Source organism: Nipponia nippon, unplaced genomic scaffold (assembly GCF_047370975.1).
Source record: "Nipponia nippon isolate SJK-2023a ecotype South Korea unplaced genomic scaffold, ASM4737097v1 scaffold_9, whole genome shotgun sequence".
NCBI classification, from domain to species: Eukaryota; Metazoa; Chordata; class Aves; order Pelecaniformes; family Threskiornithidae; genus Nipponia; species Nipponia nippon.
The window spans coordinates 30992491-31009954 of record NW_028262413.1 but is presented as its reverse complement, the minus strand read 5'-3'; the positions used below and the strand labels follow the sequence as shown (position 1 = coordinate 31009954).

At 38.7% G+C, this 17464-nt stretch overlaps 1 protein-coding gene and 1 long non-coding RNA gene across 3 annotated transcripts in view; both read right to left on the bottom strand.

The window, feature by feature from the left end:
• LOC148050254 (uncharacterized) overlaps positions 1–5951 on the bottom strand; it is a 300584-nt gene extending 294633 nt beyond the window's left edge. Inside the window, exons 1-2 of the long non-coding RNA XR_015701596.1 lie at positions 5911–5951; positions 4032–4080 (exon numbers count right to left, since the gene is read on the bottom strand). This is a non-coding gene — a long non-coding RNA (uncharacterized LOC148050254). The remainder of the gene's footprint in view (positions 1–4031; positions 4081–5910) is intronic.
• A 2050-nt stretch (positions 5952–8001) lies between these two features.
• Positions 8002–17464, bottom strand: part of ANXA2 (annexin A2) — a 30047-nt gene continuing 20584 nt past the window's right edge. For both annotated transcript variants that reach the window (XM_087743976.1, XM_087743975.1), the window contains 9 exons: positions 16753–16866; positions 14249–14339; positions 13036–13115; positions 12642–12701; positions 11986–12079; positions 11143–11238; positions 10112–10170; positions 9323–9445; positions 8002–8389 (listed from right to left, as the gene is read on the bottom strand). In XM_087743976.1, coding sequence (XP_087600102.1) covers positions 8330–8389; positions 9323–9445; positions 10112–10170; positions 11143–11238; positions 11986–12079; positions 12642–12701; positions 13036–13115; positions 14249–14339; positions 16753–16866 — 777 coding nt within the window. In that variant the 3' untranslated portion in view covers positions 8002–8329. The remainder of the gene's footprint in view (positions 8390–9322; positions 9446–10111; positions 10171–11142; positions 11239–11985; positions 12080–12641; positions 12702–13035; positions 13116–14248; positions 14340–16752; positions 16867–17464) is intronic.

The following is a 17464-nucleotide window of genomic DNA, read 5'->3' as shown; positions in this document are numbered from 1 at the left end:
CATACCACATGAGTTAACACGGGAAAATTAAAAGAATTGTAGGAAAAAAAAAAAAAAAAAGAAGAGAGAGGAAGGGACTTCAGAAGAATCAGGAAGGAAGCAGACTAAATCTTTAATCTGCTGCAAAGCTAAGTACTCCAGTTACCCAGACTATATGTGTACAAAAGACAGACAGAGTGGAAAATGGGTCTGAAAAACTGTAAGCATTTTATGGTCCATCGATTTGGGGGAGAATGGCAGAGCATGCAGTCATTTTGAACTGGATATGGGAAAAAACCCACTCTGAACCACTGATCAGCAGACTCCCAAAAGACTGAACCTAGGACGAAGAGCACTAGCGGGACAGACATCGCTGGACAGAGAGAACAGTTCTCCTATCACAACACAAACTTTCCCCAAATGTTTCAGTCTAAAGGGTTCACTCACTCACCAGCTGTTCTGTTTATTCCATGAAGCATTGTATATTGAACTGTGCATTCTCATCTCAGATGCCTGGTCCCAAGTTTTCAGGGATTCACCATTGTCCTAGTGCAATGTAAGGCCAAGACCTGCACCTCAGACAACTGTGAAAGTACTTGCCCACATGCAAAAATAAGCTGAGATACATGGCCTATGAATACTGGATCAAAGCTTCAAAACACATTTCCCAGGAAGCGTTTGAGCTGAAACACAATCATTCATGGTCATCAGTCCTGGAGAACTGAACTTGGGAACTGAAAATATTAATGAAAACAGCTCATCACCTGTTGTAGTAGGTTTGCTATATCAGGAATTACTTAAGAATATACATTTTTTTTAATTTAAAAAGAAGAAATTAATCTCTAATTTAAAATGGAAACTGTAAGCTAAGTGACTTGGGTAATGTCACACAATAGATGAAGAACAACATGGGATCCACAATCAGATAATTCTATCCCACACAGTGTTTCTTTTTTTCTTCTATTAATGAGTCCAAACTGCTGCCAGATTAATTAAACAGAGAACACTATACCTTAGTAAGACTGTTTTAAAGCATGCAGTCATGATTACACTGGGAAAATGTAGAAAATGTTAGCGAGCATCTTGTTTGGGTGGAGAAGAGGATAGCTATACTTACAAAACACATTAACTACTGTATTAATCCTGAACCAAGAGCATTTTCACAACGCAATTAATTTCTATTTATAATTGGTGATGACTCATATGATCCTTTCAGTTATGATTTTTTCTAAACCAATGAAATTTTCTAGTGGCGTAAGAATATGTGATGATGAAGACTAAGCTAAGAGACAAAGAAAATCTGGGATCAAACAGCCAGGATGTCTGCAAGCTCAATATCTGCCCTGTTTAAGAGAAACTCTGAACAAGGTCGATGGAGCACTGTCCTGGCTGAAGGGCTGCAACACTTCAAAACCTGGTAAATACCTGATATTAGGAGGCAGTCATACAGTATGAGACTCAGACACTGAAAGGTACGTAGACACCTAATTCCCATCGCTAAAAATGACACGTCTAGATCTTCAAAGACATTGGAATGCTAATACTCTGCATTGAAGACTGAAGCTACAGACCTGAACTTATACATGACTCAAGACTCAAGCCGAGCATTTCACTTACTTGGACAGCTCAGGCAGGCTCTTACAGCTTAACAGACACATCACACCAGGGATCCCAGTATTACTTTCCCATCTCATGGTTTTCATTTGATAAATTACACACAACATTCCCTTCTTTTCTTTCTAATATTTAATCAGAGCAAATCAATCTGTATATGTGAATTATCTGTTACTTGCCCAAATTCATGTCCTTTTAAAATACATTTCTTACACACAGAACCAAGAGAGGCATCTCTGCAGCTTATTCATCTAACGTCAAGGTGTTTTCTGAGCTATGACCTACACTAATCCAAAATACATGCCACACAATTCATTAAAACAAAAGAGAGAAAAGTAGATTGCAGCTTCTCTTCCTAGGTTCTGTGCTGATGAGTCTGAGCTTGAATCATGCACACACGGTCAGCCTCTGAATATTTTGTCAGTTCATCAGTTACCTTACGGAAGTTCATTAGTTTGAGCCTTTTGGCTCCTACCCAGTTCCAATTACTTGTTTTAAACACTGCATTAGCATCATCACTGATTACAGATACTGCAGCTTATTTCTGAAATAACTGCACTTCTGATTTCTCTCCACAATCCTGTCTTCTGTGTATGGCAATAAACGGTGGAGGGAGGAAATAACAGAAGAAGTCCAATCCCACCTTATTAGTTTTTTATTTTCTTCTACATGATACACACAAACTAAAACAGCTTATATCCAGGCAGGTTTTGAACTCACAGGCCAACCCCATTCTCTCAAAATAAATTAGCCCGAGACAGAAGAGGAACAGAAAAAAGAGGAAAATTGTCCCATCTACCCACATCAAACATGTAGCATGTGAGACCTGAACGTAATCAGAAAATAAAAGCCAGTTGCTTTAGTAAGACTTTCTCCATTAAAAAGGGCAAAAAACCAGTCTGCCACTGTCCCAGATGCAATTATAACTTACATCAGCCTCTTCTCACCTTGATTTACCCCAAAGACTTACTAAATAAAATCCTTTAATATAAAGGGTTTAAAAACAAACTATTACAACCTTGAAATGTTGAGTGTATTTGCAATACACAAATTTGCAAGAGACCAGAAAAAAACCCTCCTGTAATCCATTATTTGCAATAATAACATTATGATGCAGTCACAGTCCAGAACCACTATATAGTACTACCTGTTTTTTGCTTTCCTACTTACAGGGAAAGACCTTCCTACAATGAGGAAGGAAAATCAGAACTAAGAGTTCACAGTAAAACCTAAAACACACCTAAAAAGCTCCTAACACCATTTTTTTTGAATGGGGAGGAAAAAATACAAGTGGGAAAGAATTTAGATCCCCTGTTATTAATGTATTTATTGTACAATGCCAACTGTTGCTTTACTGATGTATTTAAGTACATCATTGTTAATATATTTGTAATAAGTTAATTGCAGTACCATCTCAGAAAAAAAATAAATTACTGTATAATCATTGAAAGCCTACAAAGTAATACTCATTTAAGGTTTTTATTACAAAATCTTTTAAAAATATTTTCCCAAAATATTTACCCATCTTCAGTGCTTCACAAGCCTAAAAGATTTTAGAAAGATTTTTTTCTTGTTGAATTTATTTTAAAATCAAATGGTACTAAAGCTACTTTAAATAAACCTCTCTCTTTCATGGAACATAATTTCAAAACATTTAATAAATTCAACATTTCATAAGATGATCATTTTGTATCAGACAATTCATCCTGATTTCTACACGTAACTGATAAGATAGATTTAATGAGTATTCTTTCAATATCTGAAAATCTGCTTTTATTGTTAAGTTCTGCGTACGCTTAGAACTAGCCTCCACAAGTCCTAAAGCTTGTTTTCTCCTTGCAAGTAAACCATTACCTGAAAACAAGTAGGTATAAACCAGCCAGATAAAGACACTTAGCAGAGGAGAGAAGAATGTTGGCCAAATTACTTAGTAGCTATTCGATCAGGAATTCACAAGCAATATACTCTGTTCCACAATTAACATACCTGCATATATTCCTTCCAATCAACCTTCTTAAATAGCAAGATATGATTTTTTTTTCTATTAAGCATTAAACAGGACCTTAAATAAGCCATACTAAAAAAGAAGTTCAATGAATATCTTCTTTTCTTAAGGCACTAAAAATGCATAAGCTGAACATGAAGTTACCTCACATAATCAAACAAATTCTTTCTGTGTTAAAATGTTAAAAACATTCTCTGGTGTGAACACATCAGTCAGAGTGAGAAGGAAAGAAAGATTAATACACATGAATAAATGGAAATATTTCTTTAGAACAGCTACGTTAATGGTACATGTATTTTATTATTAGTAAAGATAGTGAAAATGCAAAGAGGCTGCAATTAAATTTGCAATTAAATTCTAACGTGCTAATATGACTATAGCAAAAGATATAGTGATGTATCTAATTTTCTACAGAGAAAATAAGAATGAGTACCTGTTTTAAATCAGGAAGCAGCAGATAATTTCAAGATCAAAACCACTTCCTGTTAAAGAAAGGGGAGAAAATTCCTTTACAGTTATTGTCATCATTAATCCACTCTTTGAAAGGTTATTTATAGAAAACCTTTCCATTTTGAAAATTCATAACATGATTAGAATATAAGAAATCATCTGGGTTGCCTACACCTAAAAGAGAGCAATTATAAAATTTGGTTAAGTATTCCAGAGAACATAGCCGATTTTCTAGATACAGAAAAAATACTGGAAGATGAAACTGAATTTTTGACATGAAGGCTTAAAGTCAGGGAATGTAAATGTTTGGAAAGAGCAGAGTTCATAAAATATAGGGAGATATATTAGGATTTTTTTGTTTTGTTTTGTTTTGACTGCAGGAATACTTGAAGCTTTCTCTGAGCTCCCTCTCGTGAGCAGTTGCTGACAGTGCACCAAAAGCATCACCAACAGGAGGACTCGAAAAACGTGAGTTGCAATTTCATATTAAAAGTTACTTGTTTCTTAACGCATCATGCCCCAAAGGACCTTGCAAATGGAAATGTTTGGTTCCAAAGATACTATCCACATACAGTTGTCTTTCCCTAGAAGGAACAGGATTTAAAGAGAAAGACACCCCACCCCCCCAACCCAAACCCAAAATCTGCTTCTCTATATCTGATGCATCTGAAGAGCTCACCACCCCTCACTGCAGTGAGAAAAAAAATTACACTTGAGGAACAGTCTTTATAAACAGTCATAGCAGTGTTCAGAGAGCTAGCATTACCCATTTTAGAAGTCAAATGATACATAACTTTTTAATATTAATGAAAAAGGTGTTTTAAAAGCAACACTTACAGAAAGCTTCTGTCTTGCAAGGAACCTTTCCTTCTACCAGCATGTAAACGTTGGCTTAAGTTTTGACTGAACTACAATTTAATTAAACCATTATAAAATCTGATTCTCACTTGTAAAACATCTTCCATTACTTCTTATCAATGCACTGCAATAATAAACTGCTTGTTTTTATAAGGTGTTTAGATGCTGTGCAAACGGAGTTACAAATGGCAGAAATGAGGATTTTTGCACCAAGGAACTAGCACAGCCTAGTACAGGCTTGACAGCTATTCCACATTTTCAAACATTTAGTGACTTTATCTTACTCTGAATTAGACTGTTTAGACTCAGACGAATTCCTCTGAAATCTGAGGAAGGGAATTCCATACAAGAAACGGTAAAAATCACCCTTACACATACAACTGAAAACCACACCAAGGAAACCACCTACAGCCATGCTAGAAACATCGTTACTTTCTTAGTCGGTGTTTAAATCGATATTTGCCAAAAAGTACGCTTCTTTAGCCCTATATTCCAATGTCTGTGTTACACAGCAGGTCTGATAAGAGACTAGAACCAATCCAATTAAATCCTACTGCTACTATTTGTTGCGTCATTTGGGATAGTCAAAGAAACAGTGCCAATGAAGTGTAAAATATCAAGGGAAAACTTTTTGTTGTTGCATGTGTTATTGGAATGGGAACTCCAAAGAGCAAACACAACAAACTAAATCAAGATCTGACCTGAAAAAAACTGGAATTGGACCCTTTCTTCTTGGGACAGCAAAGATCTGGAGAGGCAAATTTTAATTTTTTTTTTTTCTTCTGAAGGTAAATAGATCTTAGATAGAATAACAGTCTAAATTAAATTATCAGCAACTGAAAGTTTGCTTTTTTTTTTTAATCATGTGTTCAATTTGCCAGGTGCGGAATTATTAGTAAAACATTGCAACACTGCCAAGCACTATTCTTCAAAGTATTCCTGACTGAATTTCAAAGTCCTGGAGACTTGATTTTTGCAATACATCTCCATGGACAGGGACCTACCTTGCATATTAGCGGGCCTGCAATGACATGACAGGATCAACACCAGAGCTCGCAAATTTGTTCCTATCTGGAACATCAGTAAGCCAGTAATACAAAAAAAGAGAAAGCTTAAAAAAAAAAAAAAAGATCATCAACAACACCAACAAACTACTTTAATTACTTTCTAGAGAGCTTCTAGATCTCACAGGAGACTAATTTGCTTTCTAGTCTACAGTCAGCGAAAATGGTCCTGGCCTTTGAAATCATGCCGGTTTATTTAACATTGCCTTGCTCCCAAAGAAAGACTGCCTGCAATTTTGTACACCCTGTAGCAGTGAGGCAGAGCATGCTAGCCATCAAATTCTAGTTGTTCATTCCACTGACTGGAAAAATGCCTGCCGTTTGATTTCTTTTATAGGGCCACATTTGAGCAAGCAAAGTTTATAGAGCTGACTTACCTAATTAGATTCAAAGAGTGATTTGCTATCTCAGCAATCGTTTTTAAATGTACAAATCTAGACAGAGAGGCATTTTGTAAACAGGTGTGAATGACACTGCTCCATCAAGCATTAAATTGGAGCTGCTCCTGAAAAATAGTATCATTTGTGCATTTAAGTTACCAATATTTTATCAACTGCAGTGTTTTTACACCAAATATTCCTTGTGGTGTACAGCCAATGATATTTCAGCAAGATCTCTCACCCTTTTAATAGCAGCATGAAACAGGCTACTGTGTGCTTCTCATGTCTTTTCTGAAAGGTTGATTTAAAAAGTCTCAAAATTATCTCTGAGGAGTATATCAGCCTTTGAAACAGGGCTACAAACCAGGTAATGCCTGACGGAAAACAGCTGATACTTGCAGGCAGTTTTGTATTTCCAAAGGAACAACAGCTGGGAAAGGAGGAAATTATTTTCTCTTATGACAGTTATTTAATTTTTATATTACAGTTGTACCCAAGGCTTCTGTGCCAGGCAGCGTGTGGATGCACAAGCGCCCAAAGAGCACTCAGGCTTGGTCCTTGCACCAAGATGGCTGCTCCCCTCAGCCTTCACACATGAGGGCCCAAAGGCAACACTCACAGCTGGAGAGAAAGCTTTACTTTTTTACACCTTTTTCCTAACGTTTGGATATGACTTTCATACAGTAGGAGGACATAATGTTACAGTAAGACAAGAAAAGTGCATTCTACCGGGTGACCTTACTTCACCGCGGCTACAACTAAAGACTGAAATACCTGTCACCACACGGGGGAAACAGGAGCCCCCAGCGCCCAGCACAACTGCGGGGGCACGGCGAGCGCCTGCAAGCCCCGTTACCGGCTCTTCGCTGTGTTGTGGACGGTCCGAAGTCCCCTCAGCCGGACGCGAGCCCGCACCGTCCCCAAGACGCGCGGCGGCCGACCGAAGCGGCGCGGCAGCCGGCCAGCGCCTTCCGGAGGGCACGGCAACCCCACCGCCGCTCCGCAGGCAGCCGCCAAGGGCCGCGGCTGGGGACGCCCCGGCGCCGCCCGCCCTGCCTCTGGCGCTGGCCCGGGCTGGCCAGACAGGGAGCGAAGACCCCCCCTGCCTCCGCACCCGAACCTGCGCTCAGGGGAGTGGGGAGGGCGGGAAGAAGAAAGGCGGGAAACTCCCTCCTCGTTAAACCAAGCAGCACCCACTTCGTTCCTCCTTGCTTCCCGGCCTGGTCTGACACACCGAGCCAGCACGCCCTAGCGCCGGGTCTTCTGAAGGAAACACTCACGCTACCGAGAGCCTGTTTTAAACGTTTAAGAGGGATTCAAAACTATTCGTCCCTTGCTCACTGGCACAGAAAATGTTTAAATGTTTAAGAGGGATTCAAAAGTGTTCGCCCCTCACACACAGGCAGAGAAAGGTGGGGCTCAGGTTTTAGCGTTGCTTAATGGGGGGGGGGGGGGGGATCAAGAGAATGGTTTTGCTTCTGCTGAGAAACTGAATCATTAAACAAGGGAAGGGCTTCGAGGAAGATAAGGTTTCAGCCACAAGTAGTGAACCCTGGGAGGAAAAAACCAACACAGAAAATGGACGCCGAAGGCTAAATACCTATCAATTGTTCACACAGTTTTCAAATTAAAGGTTTGAAAGAGACCCGTCTTCTTGAAGTAAAACTTCGGTTTTATTTATGTTTTATTAGAAACATTGCACAGAGAGGCAGAATCTTTCACAAGCACTTGTAACCTCGTTTATCTTTGGAAGGTTAGTTTCTCTGGCTAGAGACGCTGTTAGGACCTTTGGCAGAGCCAAGCAGAGCACTGCTGCTGAGAGAAGTGCACGCAGCACCGGAAAGCATGCTACATCAGTGGTCTTGCAGATATAAAGGCAAGTCAAGGTTAGCTAGGCAAGTCAATTTTTTCTATGATTACAGTAAAATGAAGAGCAAAAAAGGCATGTCTCTGGATTTGGGTTTCTTCCATCACAGTTCTCAGTCCTCTCCACCACACAGGTTCAGCAGTGCCCTCTGGTAATCCCCTTTTGTGTCTTGCTGCAAAGCAAGGGAAGAAAAATACAATATACGTATGAGGAAACAGTCACAAAATATGAAAGTATATGCATTATATTCTAAACCTGTGGGACAGACTATGTTTCGCAGTTGAAGCCTTGTCAGTCTGGAGCAGACTATCTAGACTGAATTTTACTTATGTGTGAATTGAAATTATTCTTGAATCATTCTTGCAATACAAATGCAAGGCCAAGAGGGGAAGAGAAATTTTGGTATGAAAAAGAGTAACACAACAAAGGAAAGCTAAAGGACTCGGCTCTGTTCCTTCTCACCGATCACTGCAAAAATCATACATCAAGTTCACTATTTTGATAATTTGCTGATAATCTAAAATTGACATCTTCAGGAAAAGATTCTGGCTTAAGGTTTTGACTCAACTTCATCTACACAAGGAAGAATGTATCATATGCTGTTGTGAGGGTGGGTAGAAGACTAGTTTTTAAACAGATGCACAAGCTCTTTACCTATGCCCCCAGTTAAATAAAATCTAGCACCTATAGCTCCTGCCCAATCACAGAAAAGGACGAAAATCACTCTAGCTAAAAAGCCTGCTCTTTGGGCACTGAAAGGAAAGGGAGCAGCAATTTAGATGCTCTGTTTTCATTCAGCAATCACAGAGCAATTCTGGTTTTTCTTTTCTTTTGGTCTGAGGATAGGGACAGGTGAACAGAATTTTCCTTCATAACACATGAGCTGATTGCACAAAGCCTACATATACCATCAATTGGCTACCAGGAGTGGTAGCTGTAGACTGTAAAGTTAAAGGTGGGTTTTTCAGTAGTGCATGGGTAATAATGTATTGTTCTCACTGCAGCCTCTAAACACCTCCCATAAATTCTAATGGTACGATTAATCCAATGAAGACTGCTGCAAAGGTCCATACAATTGATGTAAAAAGAAAGCTGAAAAACTTACCTGGATGAAATAATAGAGAGATTTTCCGTATTTCCTCTTGAATTCACTCTTAATTTTCAGCATGTCAACCTCGCAGCGGGAGACCACAATCCTGATCAGAACCTTGTCGCGGGTTCCCTTGCCCTACAAGCAGATACACGTAATAGCTGTAACTGTAATAGCTGAAATGTGTAAAAGGACACTGTACCTAATGCTAAGACAGCAAACTACAGGCAACTGAGATGTAGCAATAAAAGATAAAATGAATTAAATCTTCTAAGGTCATTATTATGATCCAGGAATTTGAGCATAAACATACCTTTCTCATCAGCAGTGTTTGACCAACTTCCAGTCACAAATCTAGCTAGTTAGACTGTAAGCAGCAGTTCTGGTTCACCAGGAGGTCTTCCTGGTATTGCCTAATGCCTGTCACCAGGTATTTCTCTTTCATCCCTTTTCTTGAGAAAAGGTTTTGATGCAAATTTAGTGTCTGCCTTTGGCACTTGAATAAACAGCTTTTTCTGCTATCAACTCTTGATTACCTGCAAAAGATGTGTCTAACTTTGCTAATTATCATCAACTGATCTAATACAGATCATTATTATGAGATCCTTCCCTGTATTTCCCTGTACCAGATGCATCTGAATAGATGGTCTAGACTCATAACTGTTAAAGAATGCTTTTGAACAATACTAATTTATTCACATGCCAGTCACACATCATATGAATAAAATTGCCTAAGGAATCAAAATTCGATGAAACAATGGCAAGAAAAAAAAATGAGTAGAAAGAAAGAACAGTCTTCCCTACCTTCATGGAATCATACAGTCTGTCCGCAAAATACAGTTGCTTGTTCTGAATGCACTGGACTGAAGAGAGAGATAAGAACAGTTAAACATCCTGCCCATACATGGAACAGCAGAACAGAGAAACTTGGAGCCATTTTTAATGACGAGATAAGTAGTCAAAATAAGGTTTTCAGCAAAAGTTTCTCCAAAAGGGGACATAGAAAATTATTTGTACTTGACTTGTTACTTAGAAGTTGTTTGGCTAAGCTTGTGATTGAACCACAAATGCTTACAATCTGAGAAAGCATTTCCCTCCATCACTAGTATAATTTCGGAATGCTAGCCCTCCTCCACACACACCACAATTCATTCTTCCACTTCTATAAGCAATGTGTTTTCTGAAAACACTCATTGTATGCTAATCCATGAGAAGTCTCCCTTTCAAGGCTGCACTCTGTTTATTCTCCATTTGCATTACAGAGCTCTCACTCTGAAATGGGTTTTCCTCTTAAAGAATTTCCTCTTAAACTTGGCAACATCCTTGTCATCTTCATCTCATGCCACAGTACCAGCCTTACACCCTGCCTCCCCATTTCAGAGAATTCAGTGTCAAATCAGCTCTTTTATTGGCCTCTAGCATCCTCCACTGCCTGTCTTCTCCTCTCACACACACACACTGTTCTCTCTCCAGCCTATGTCTATATTGAATACTTAATGTGTTCAGCTATAGTTCCAACCTTTTTCTTTGTTTGGGGAAACAAACATTAAACCTTTGTATCAAACAAAAGTGGAACTAACAAGAGATCACAAAACACATGCATTTTTATTTTCATCTGGAAAGCAAGGTTTATATTTTGCAGAGGGCAAAAAATACGCTACTTCTCAATACCTGGAATATCCTAAAATACACTAGTGGATCCAATAGTGCCAGCACGTCCAGTTTATTTCTCGTCCAGCAACACAGAGAAAGCTGGGCCCTACCCTTATCACTATACACTGCAAGAACACTGAAAAGATGCTATCTAAAGGTAGTCTTTACTTCAGATAACTCACCAAGATTAAGGAAGGCATTCTCCAGATCTCCCTTAACCTCCTTCTTGATGCTCTCCAGCATATCATACGGGCTGTAGCTCTTGTACCTCTCAAACACTATCACAAGAAAGAAAACAGGTGAAATCAAGACTAGACCAAGAACTGGTAAAAGTAACCACCCAAATCAAAACCATAGAGACAGCAGTGCAGAGACACATGATTAAAAAAAATATCTGTCCAAGTCCTTCTGAGAACTTTATCTTAAGTACAGCCTAAGTTTGTCAGCTGATAGTAAAGTTCCCATGTGATAGCCTTTTTGTTTTCCTTGAACACCTCCATAATCTGGTAAAATACCATCTTAATCCTGTACTAGTATTTTTTGAAACAACAGGCCCTGAATTTAGGCGCTGAAAAGAAAAGTCTTCAAATGGCTTTCCCGTGTGCTGCTTATAGCAATATCAGAGCTGCTTTTGACAGTCTTCACTGTCAGATTTAAACACATGATATAGCTAAGCTACCCTGGGACAGAGGGAAAAGCTAAAGGACTTCTCAAGGTCTCCTACAGCCATGTTTCCTAGATTTGTAACATTTTTGTTCTCAGTGTATGTGATATATAATTGAGCATTGTTACACCTGTGTAAAAAAGAGCTCTACACACATTCAAACTGTGAGATTAACACATCCACAGAAATAACTTTTTTTGAAAAAAATTAATAGCTTGGACATGAATTAGGATTTATGAGATCTCCTATGTTTTACGAGTGCTTTTCACACTCATTTCAATCATATCTGGGACAACATAGTTACCACTTCGGTATAATTTTCTCTTATAGGAAAAAAAGAAATCTGTCTCTTGAATACTACCTTTCTGCAGGTGGGGTACGCTTCTTTCAGTCATAATGTTGATCCACTTGGGGACATCAGTTCCCTTTCTCTTCACACCAGCATCATAGAGCTCCTGGTGTTAGAATGAAAAGCAAAATCATACAAATCAGGAATTACACAAGCAGCCATCGCAAACGTACACAATTTCCTTACTGGAAAACAAGCACTACTATCTACAGGTTTTACTCCGTATTTAGCTCTGTTTACCTCAGCAGAAGTGCTCTTGACAGATACGGATGTAATAAGACAGATACAGATGTAATAAATAAGCATTAGCAGCCACTAAGTTCAATGATACTTCTCTCAATCTTACACAATTACTTGGTTGCAACCAGTCTTTGCAATGTATGTGTTTCCTTTTGCTAAAGTCTCTCTTTCTCAAAATGCCCAAGGGAAATACCAGAGAGCTTCTGTATAGGTACTACTGGGTAAGTAGCCCGTGAAAACTGATAACTGAAGGTATCAGGATTGCGAGTGCAGATACCTTGATAGCATGCAAACATGACTGTGCAAGACAATCTGAAATATACACACCTACTTTCATAAACGCTTCTCACTCCCATAGTATTTGTACTTCCAATATCCCCAAAAGCTTGATCAACTTAAGACATTTAATGGTCATTACCAACACTTACCCTAGCATCTTGGTCAATCAGCTCATAATCAATCACAGAGGTATCTTCACACCTTTTGCCCTTCAAACAAGGATAGCAGTATTTTAGAAGAGGTTTAACAGACAGTAAGCAGTTTGCTATATGCATATTCTTTTCTCTTTGATTTTTTTAATCTGAATTTGCTAAATCAGTAACAGTATGCTCCATCCCCATTACGAAGCTGCTGCTAGGAATGTTGCATTTCTGTCAAAATACTTTGCCCTTCAACATTTGAATATTTTTTTCCCTGAAAGACAATGAAAATACAAGGAAATTGAAAAGTGAATCAGAAATCCAATTGTTTTACGGGCAGCCATCAGTCAGTTACCAAAGGGCAGGCACATTAGGAAAAGTGGAAAAATATGAACAGACCTACCTTGGCCAGGGCAACCATTAGCTTGCGGAAGTCACCAGATGTGTCTGATATAATGTCCTTTTCCAGTTCTGTCTTATACACTAGAAAACAAAAAAATCTTTTCAAGTAAACCATATCCTACAAATACTCCTTTACAAGAAGAACAGCTGCTAATTACTGTGTTTTATGCACATAAACAAACAGCTACAATCTAAGTCACATGTGGAAGACAATGAAATCAAATGTATGCTTGCATACGACAAAATCAACATTGCCACCAGCTAGTCCTGAGAGTTCCCATGCAATCAAAGTCTGTCATGGAAAAGTAACAGGAAAGCCTGAGACTATTAAAAGGAAGGGAATACTGTTTTAAGCTCAATATCCTGTTAGATCATTCTTAGCTACCAGCGAATGTTTGTGTGTTTGATAAACATAGCAGTTAGGCCTTCTCCACTTCTGGATTTATGACTGGACAACTGCAATTGCAAGTTTAATGCAAAAGACAAAAGCTGTTATGACAAATCAAAGGAATGCTGTGTGTGATTCTGGTCTGGTGTCTAAACATTTTCATTGCTTTCCAAGTGGTCATTCTCTTTTCAGCAGCAACCTAATCTACAGCAGCAACAGTCTCTTTGCTAATACATATTATTTTTTTTGATACCGGCCATTGAGACTACATTGGTTTTGCTTGTCCTTTTTGACTTAGCCAGCACCTTACCAGAACTGCTTGACGACTATTAAGCACACAGCAATTTTCTACATTTCAGTCTATTTGTGGTGAAGCTCAACTCTGAAGCTCAGGGAAACAAACAGGCACTGGGCAGCTGCACTACTGAACTGCAATAAGCCCAACCAGAAAGGCCAATATCTACGTACAATCAACTAAGAATTATAGCTTCAATCAGATAACATGCCTTTTCTGGCGGGTCTACCAAATAAACTTACAAGCATGCTTCAGCAGATTTCAGATTCACCTACTTATTACATAAGACACAACTTACATGAGTAGTAAATGTTCTCCAATTTGTTTGCTACCAAGCAACCAGATGAAACTATATAAACACACACTAATATCCAGGACACCAGTACAAAATAGTATCTTATGTCCAACTGCCAGAGAATCAAAGCAGATGTTGTGTAAGCGACTCTAATAATCAAATTCACTCTGAGGGGAACTTATCCAAGTAACGTAGTGTAAAAACATAGTACATTGAAACCTTCAAAGTAAACTTACTTTCCCTGTAGACTCTGTTAATTTCACTAAGCTCCTGATTTGTTCGTGAGCAGATGATTTCAATGAGTGTGTCTTCATCAGTTCCCAGACCCTGCAACACATATATGATTCAGTTAGGTGCTAGAAATGAACAGGCATGCTTGAATGGTTTAAAAATATTTTACAGACATCTTCTTTCTCCCACTCTAACAGTTTCACAACTATTCAGGGATATTTTTTGCTAGCTGTGCCTGAGAAACCCCAGACGGAACATTTTTAGTTGCCAAATACTTCTCCAATAGCTTTGAGATCCTGTAGATATTATCTCTGGGCAATGTGCATTTGCTGTGAGCGTCTGTAACACTCAGTGGCCTCCCCACCAGCATAATTGGATGAGATGAACTTATCCTGGCCCATGTGTGACTGTTTTATGTCCATTGAGAGCACAAATGGCACTTAGCATGCAAATGGGCAGCAATCGCCTGGTTCTTCCCTGCTTTTCTTCCCCACCTCCCTCCACACAACTCCTCCACTATAAATGCAAAGCCAAGGATAGCCCCTCTTTAACTGTCCATATTTTCCATGTACTTCACACTGCACAAATACAGATGAAACAGTATTACTATTAGCTATATTAATATTAAGAAATAAAAATGTATTTAGTATGATAAACTAAATATTAAGATTTTATATTTTTTTGACCAAGCTGAATGAATTGAGGTCTCATAATATTTCAAAGCCACTTTTGTGATCAAGGTCAATGAAGAATCAGTACTTTAAACTAAGCTGCATCACTACTGTTTAAAAAGTAATATAGGTATTAGCACTATGACAAAATTACAAACTACATCAAAATGTATCAGCTACCAATTAAACCTTATAGTAACTCAGATACCCCAAAATAATATATCTTGATCAATATGCTCTAAACCTTGTTCAATCATTTTATATAGATAAACAGCCAAATTAAAAAAAAAATAAAATTGCTAACAACACTGCAATATTCTTGCTCCTGGAGAAAGACAGGAAACTCTGAAGGACAGGCTCAGAACAGAAGACGAACTTGGATGAGCTGAAAATGCTTCTTTCTCCAGTGACCACTAAGGATGTCTCGGTTACTAGTTGGTAAAGCCATCTGGCAGCCAGATGCCTCAATATTTTGAAAATAAACTTTAAAAAAAAAAATAGACTCCACTGGTGATTTTTTCCATTCTGTTTTGTTTCTTACCTACCAATGAACCATGTTCGTGCTAATCTCATTGCCCTCATCTTCCAGCATCGCCAGCAGACAGAGAAAAACACTGTTATGCCTCCTGTTAGGATGCTGTTTGTTAAGCCCATCTGTAACACAATGTCATTTTGTATGTGGCAAAAATGGGCATGGTTTCCACAGGACTCCAACAGGAGTCTGCTGGGTAACATCTTGGGAAAAGTTCTCATGCTGCAGTCTCACATGTTGAAAATGGAGGTAATTATGTGGAAAACTACCCTCTTGGAAAAAGTGTCTCTACTGAAGGAAAAAACAGAGAGAGGACTAAACCCAAACAATTTTATAAAAATGGCTCACAGCTAAGATAATTAGAAAAGCTTTCCACAGAGTGGTTCTATTAGGTATCTGGGGAAAAATGAAAGCTAATAAAATTTAAGATTTTTTAAATATTACATAAGAATGTGTACCAGAAAAATAATTAACTCCTCAATGATAAGTTTGCTTTACCCAACTTTGATTCCCATGTCATAGCTTATTATGCTCTATGTACCAAGTCAGATTTAAGCTCAGGCAAATTCAGAACATTAGACTAGGTACTTGGGAGCTGGGAATAGCTGACCTATGGAGAGAATAGAATATTCCACATTTGTGGCTACTCTGAGGTAATGGCTTGGTCTTTGGGCTGTAAATACAGCATAAACGCTATATAAGTATATGGTCATCCTAAATATGACATATCAGATGTAAGACATCAAAAAAACCAAAACCAACAAAACCACCAAACGAATCTGATTCACAGTAAATTATGGATAGCCTCTACTTAAACCAGAAGAGGGCAGCATCTAATTACTCAAAGAAGGGATTTGGCCCATAATTAAAGAGTTACCATCTCCATACTGGGTTGGTTTTTTGGGGTTGGGGGTTTGAGTTGTTTTTTTTTTTTGGGGGGGGGGGGTGGTGGTGGAGCAGCTAACAGCTGCTCTCTTAATGTTTTTTTGTACTATTAACCTATATATTGTTTTTAAGAGCAGTCAGCAAAGCAGCAACCAGCCAGAGCAGCCTATCAGTTATTCCTGACCTGATGAAAATGATTTTTTTCCTTAAAGAGAGGATTTAATTAACAGTTTAAAAATCACATGGTTCCAGAATTTCTCTCATTTTGGATGCCTTGCAGCTGGACACTTAAACTGTAGTACTTAAAAAAAAAAATCATCAGTGGACATGTTTGAAAACTGTGGCCTTGGATATCAAGTCCATACTCATTCTTCAGACAGCGACATCAGACTAACATACTTAAATTTCAAAGCTCATTTACCTTCATGGCAGCTTTCAGTTCAGAGGCATCATACTGTGCTGGTGTCTTCAGCAAGCCCAAGATCACTGCCTCCAAATGACCTGACAGAGCAGACTTGAGTGCTGCAGAAAGTTCCTGTAAAAAAGGAGGGATGATGGAAGAAAAAAATTAAAGCTCACTTCTGATCTCCAGAGAATTTAGCCTGTAGTGCTTTAAGTCTCCAAGCCTGCAACAGTGTTTCTTACACAATTGACAAGGAAACAGAACATAAAGAGCTTTTCTTTTGTGAAAGCCTAAGAAAGAAATTAGGGCAAAGGAATTTTTTCTCATCCTTTGAAAATAAGAAGAAATCCACTGGTGGCTGACAAAGTGCTGGGAAGCATGGTGCAGACACATCTGAACAGCTCCGCTCCAGTCTTGAAGCACTGACACTTTGTTGGGGCTAATAAGCACAGATGGATCTGAGTTTGACTCCCTGCAGTCAGTGCTTCTCCATCATACTCCCCTACTTTTCCCAGTAGCCCTGTATCATTTGTGTTTTTCCTGTTATCCCAGCCCTTTACTAGCTGAGACATCGGAAAATTGACTGCACAGTTATTCCACTGTACAGGCCCAGTTCCCAAACAGCGAGCTAAGGAGAAAAAATCGTCCCTGAGCACAGAAATATTATCCCTGTCTTCAAGGAAACTATCAGAAGAGTGTAACAAAAGTCTCTATTGTTAATTGTCAGACA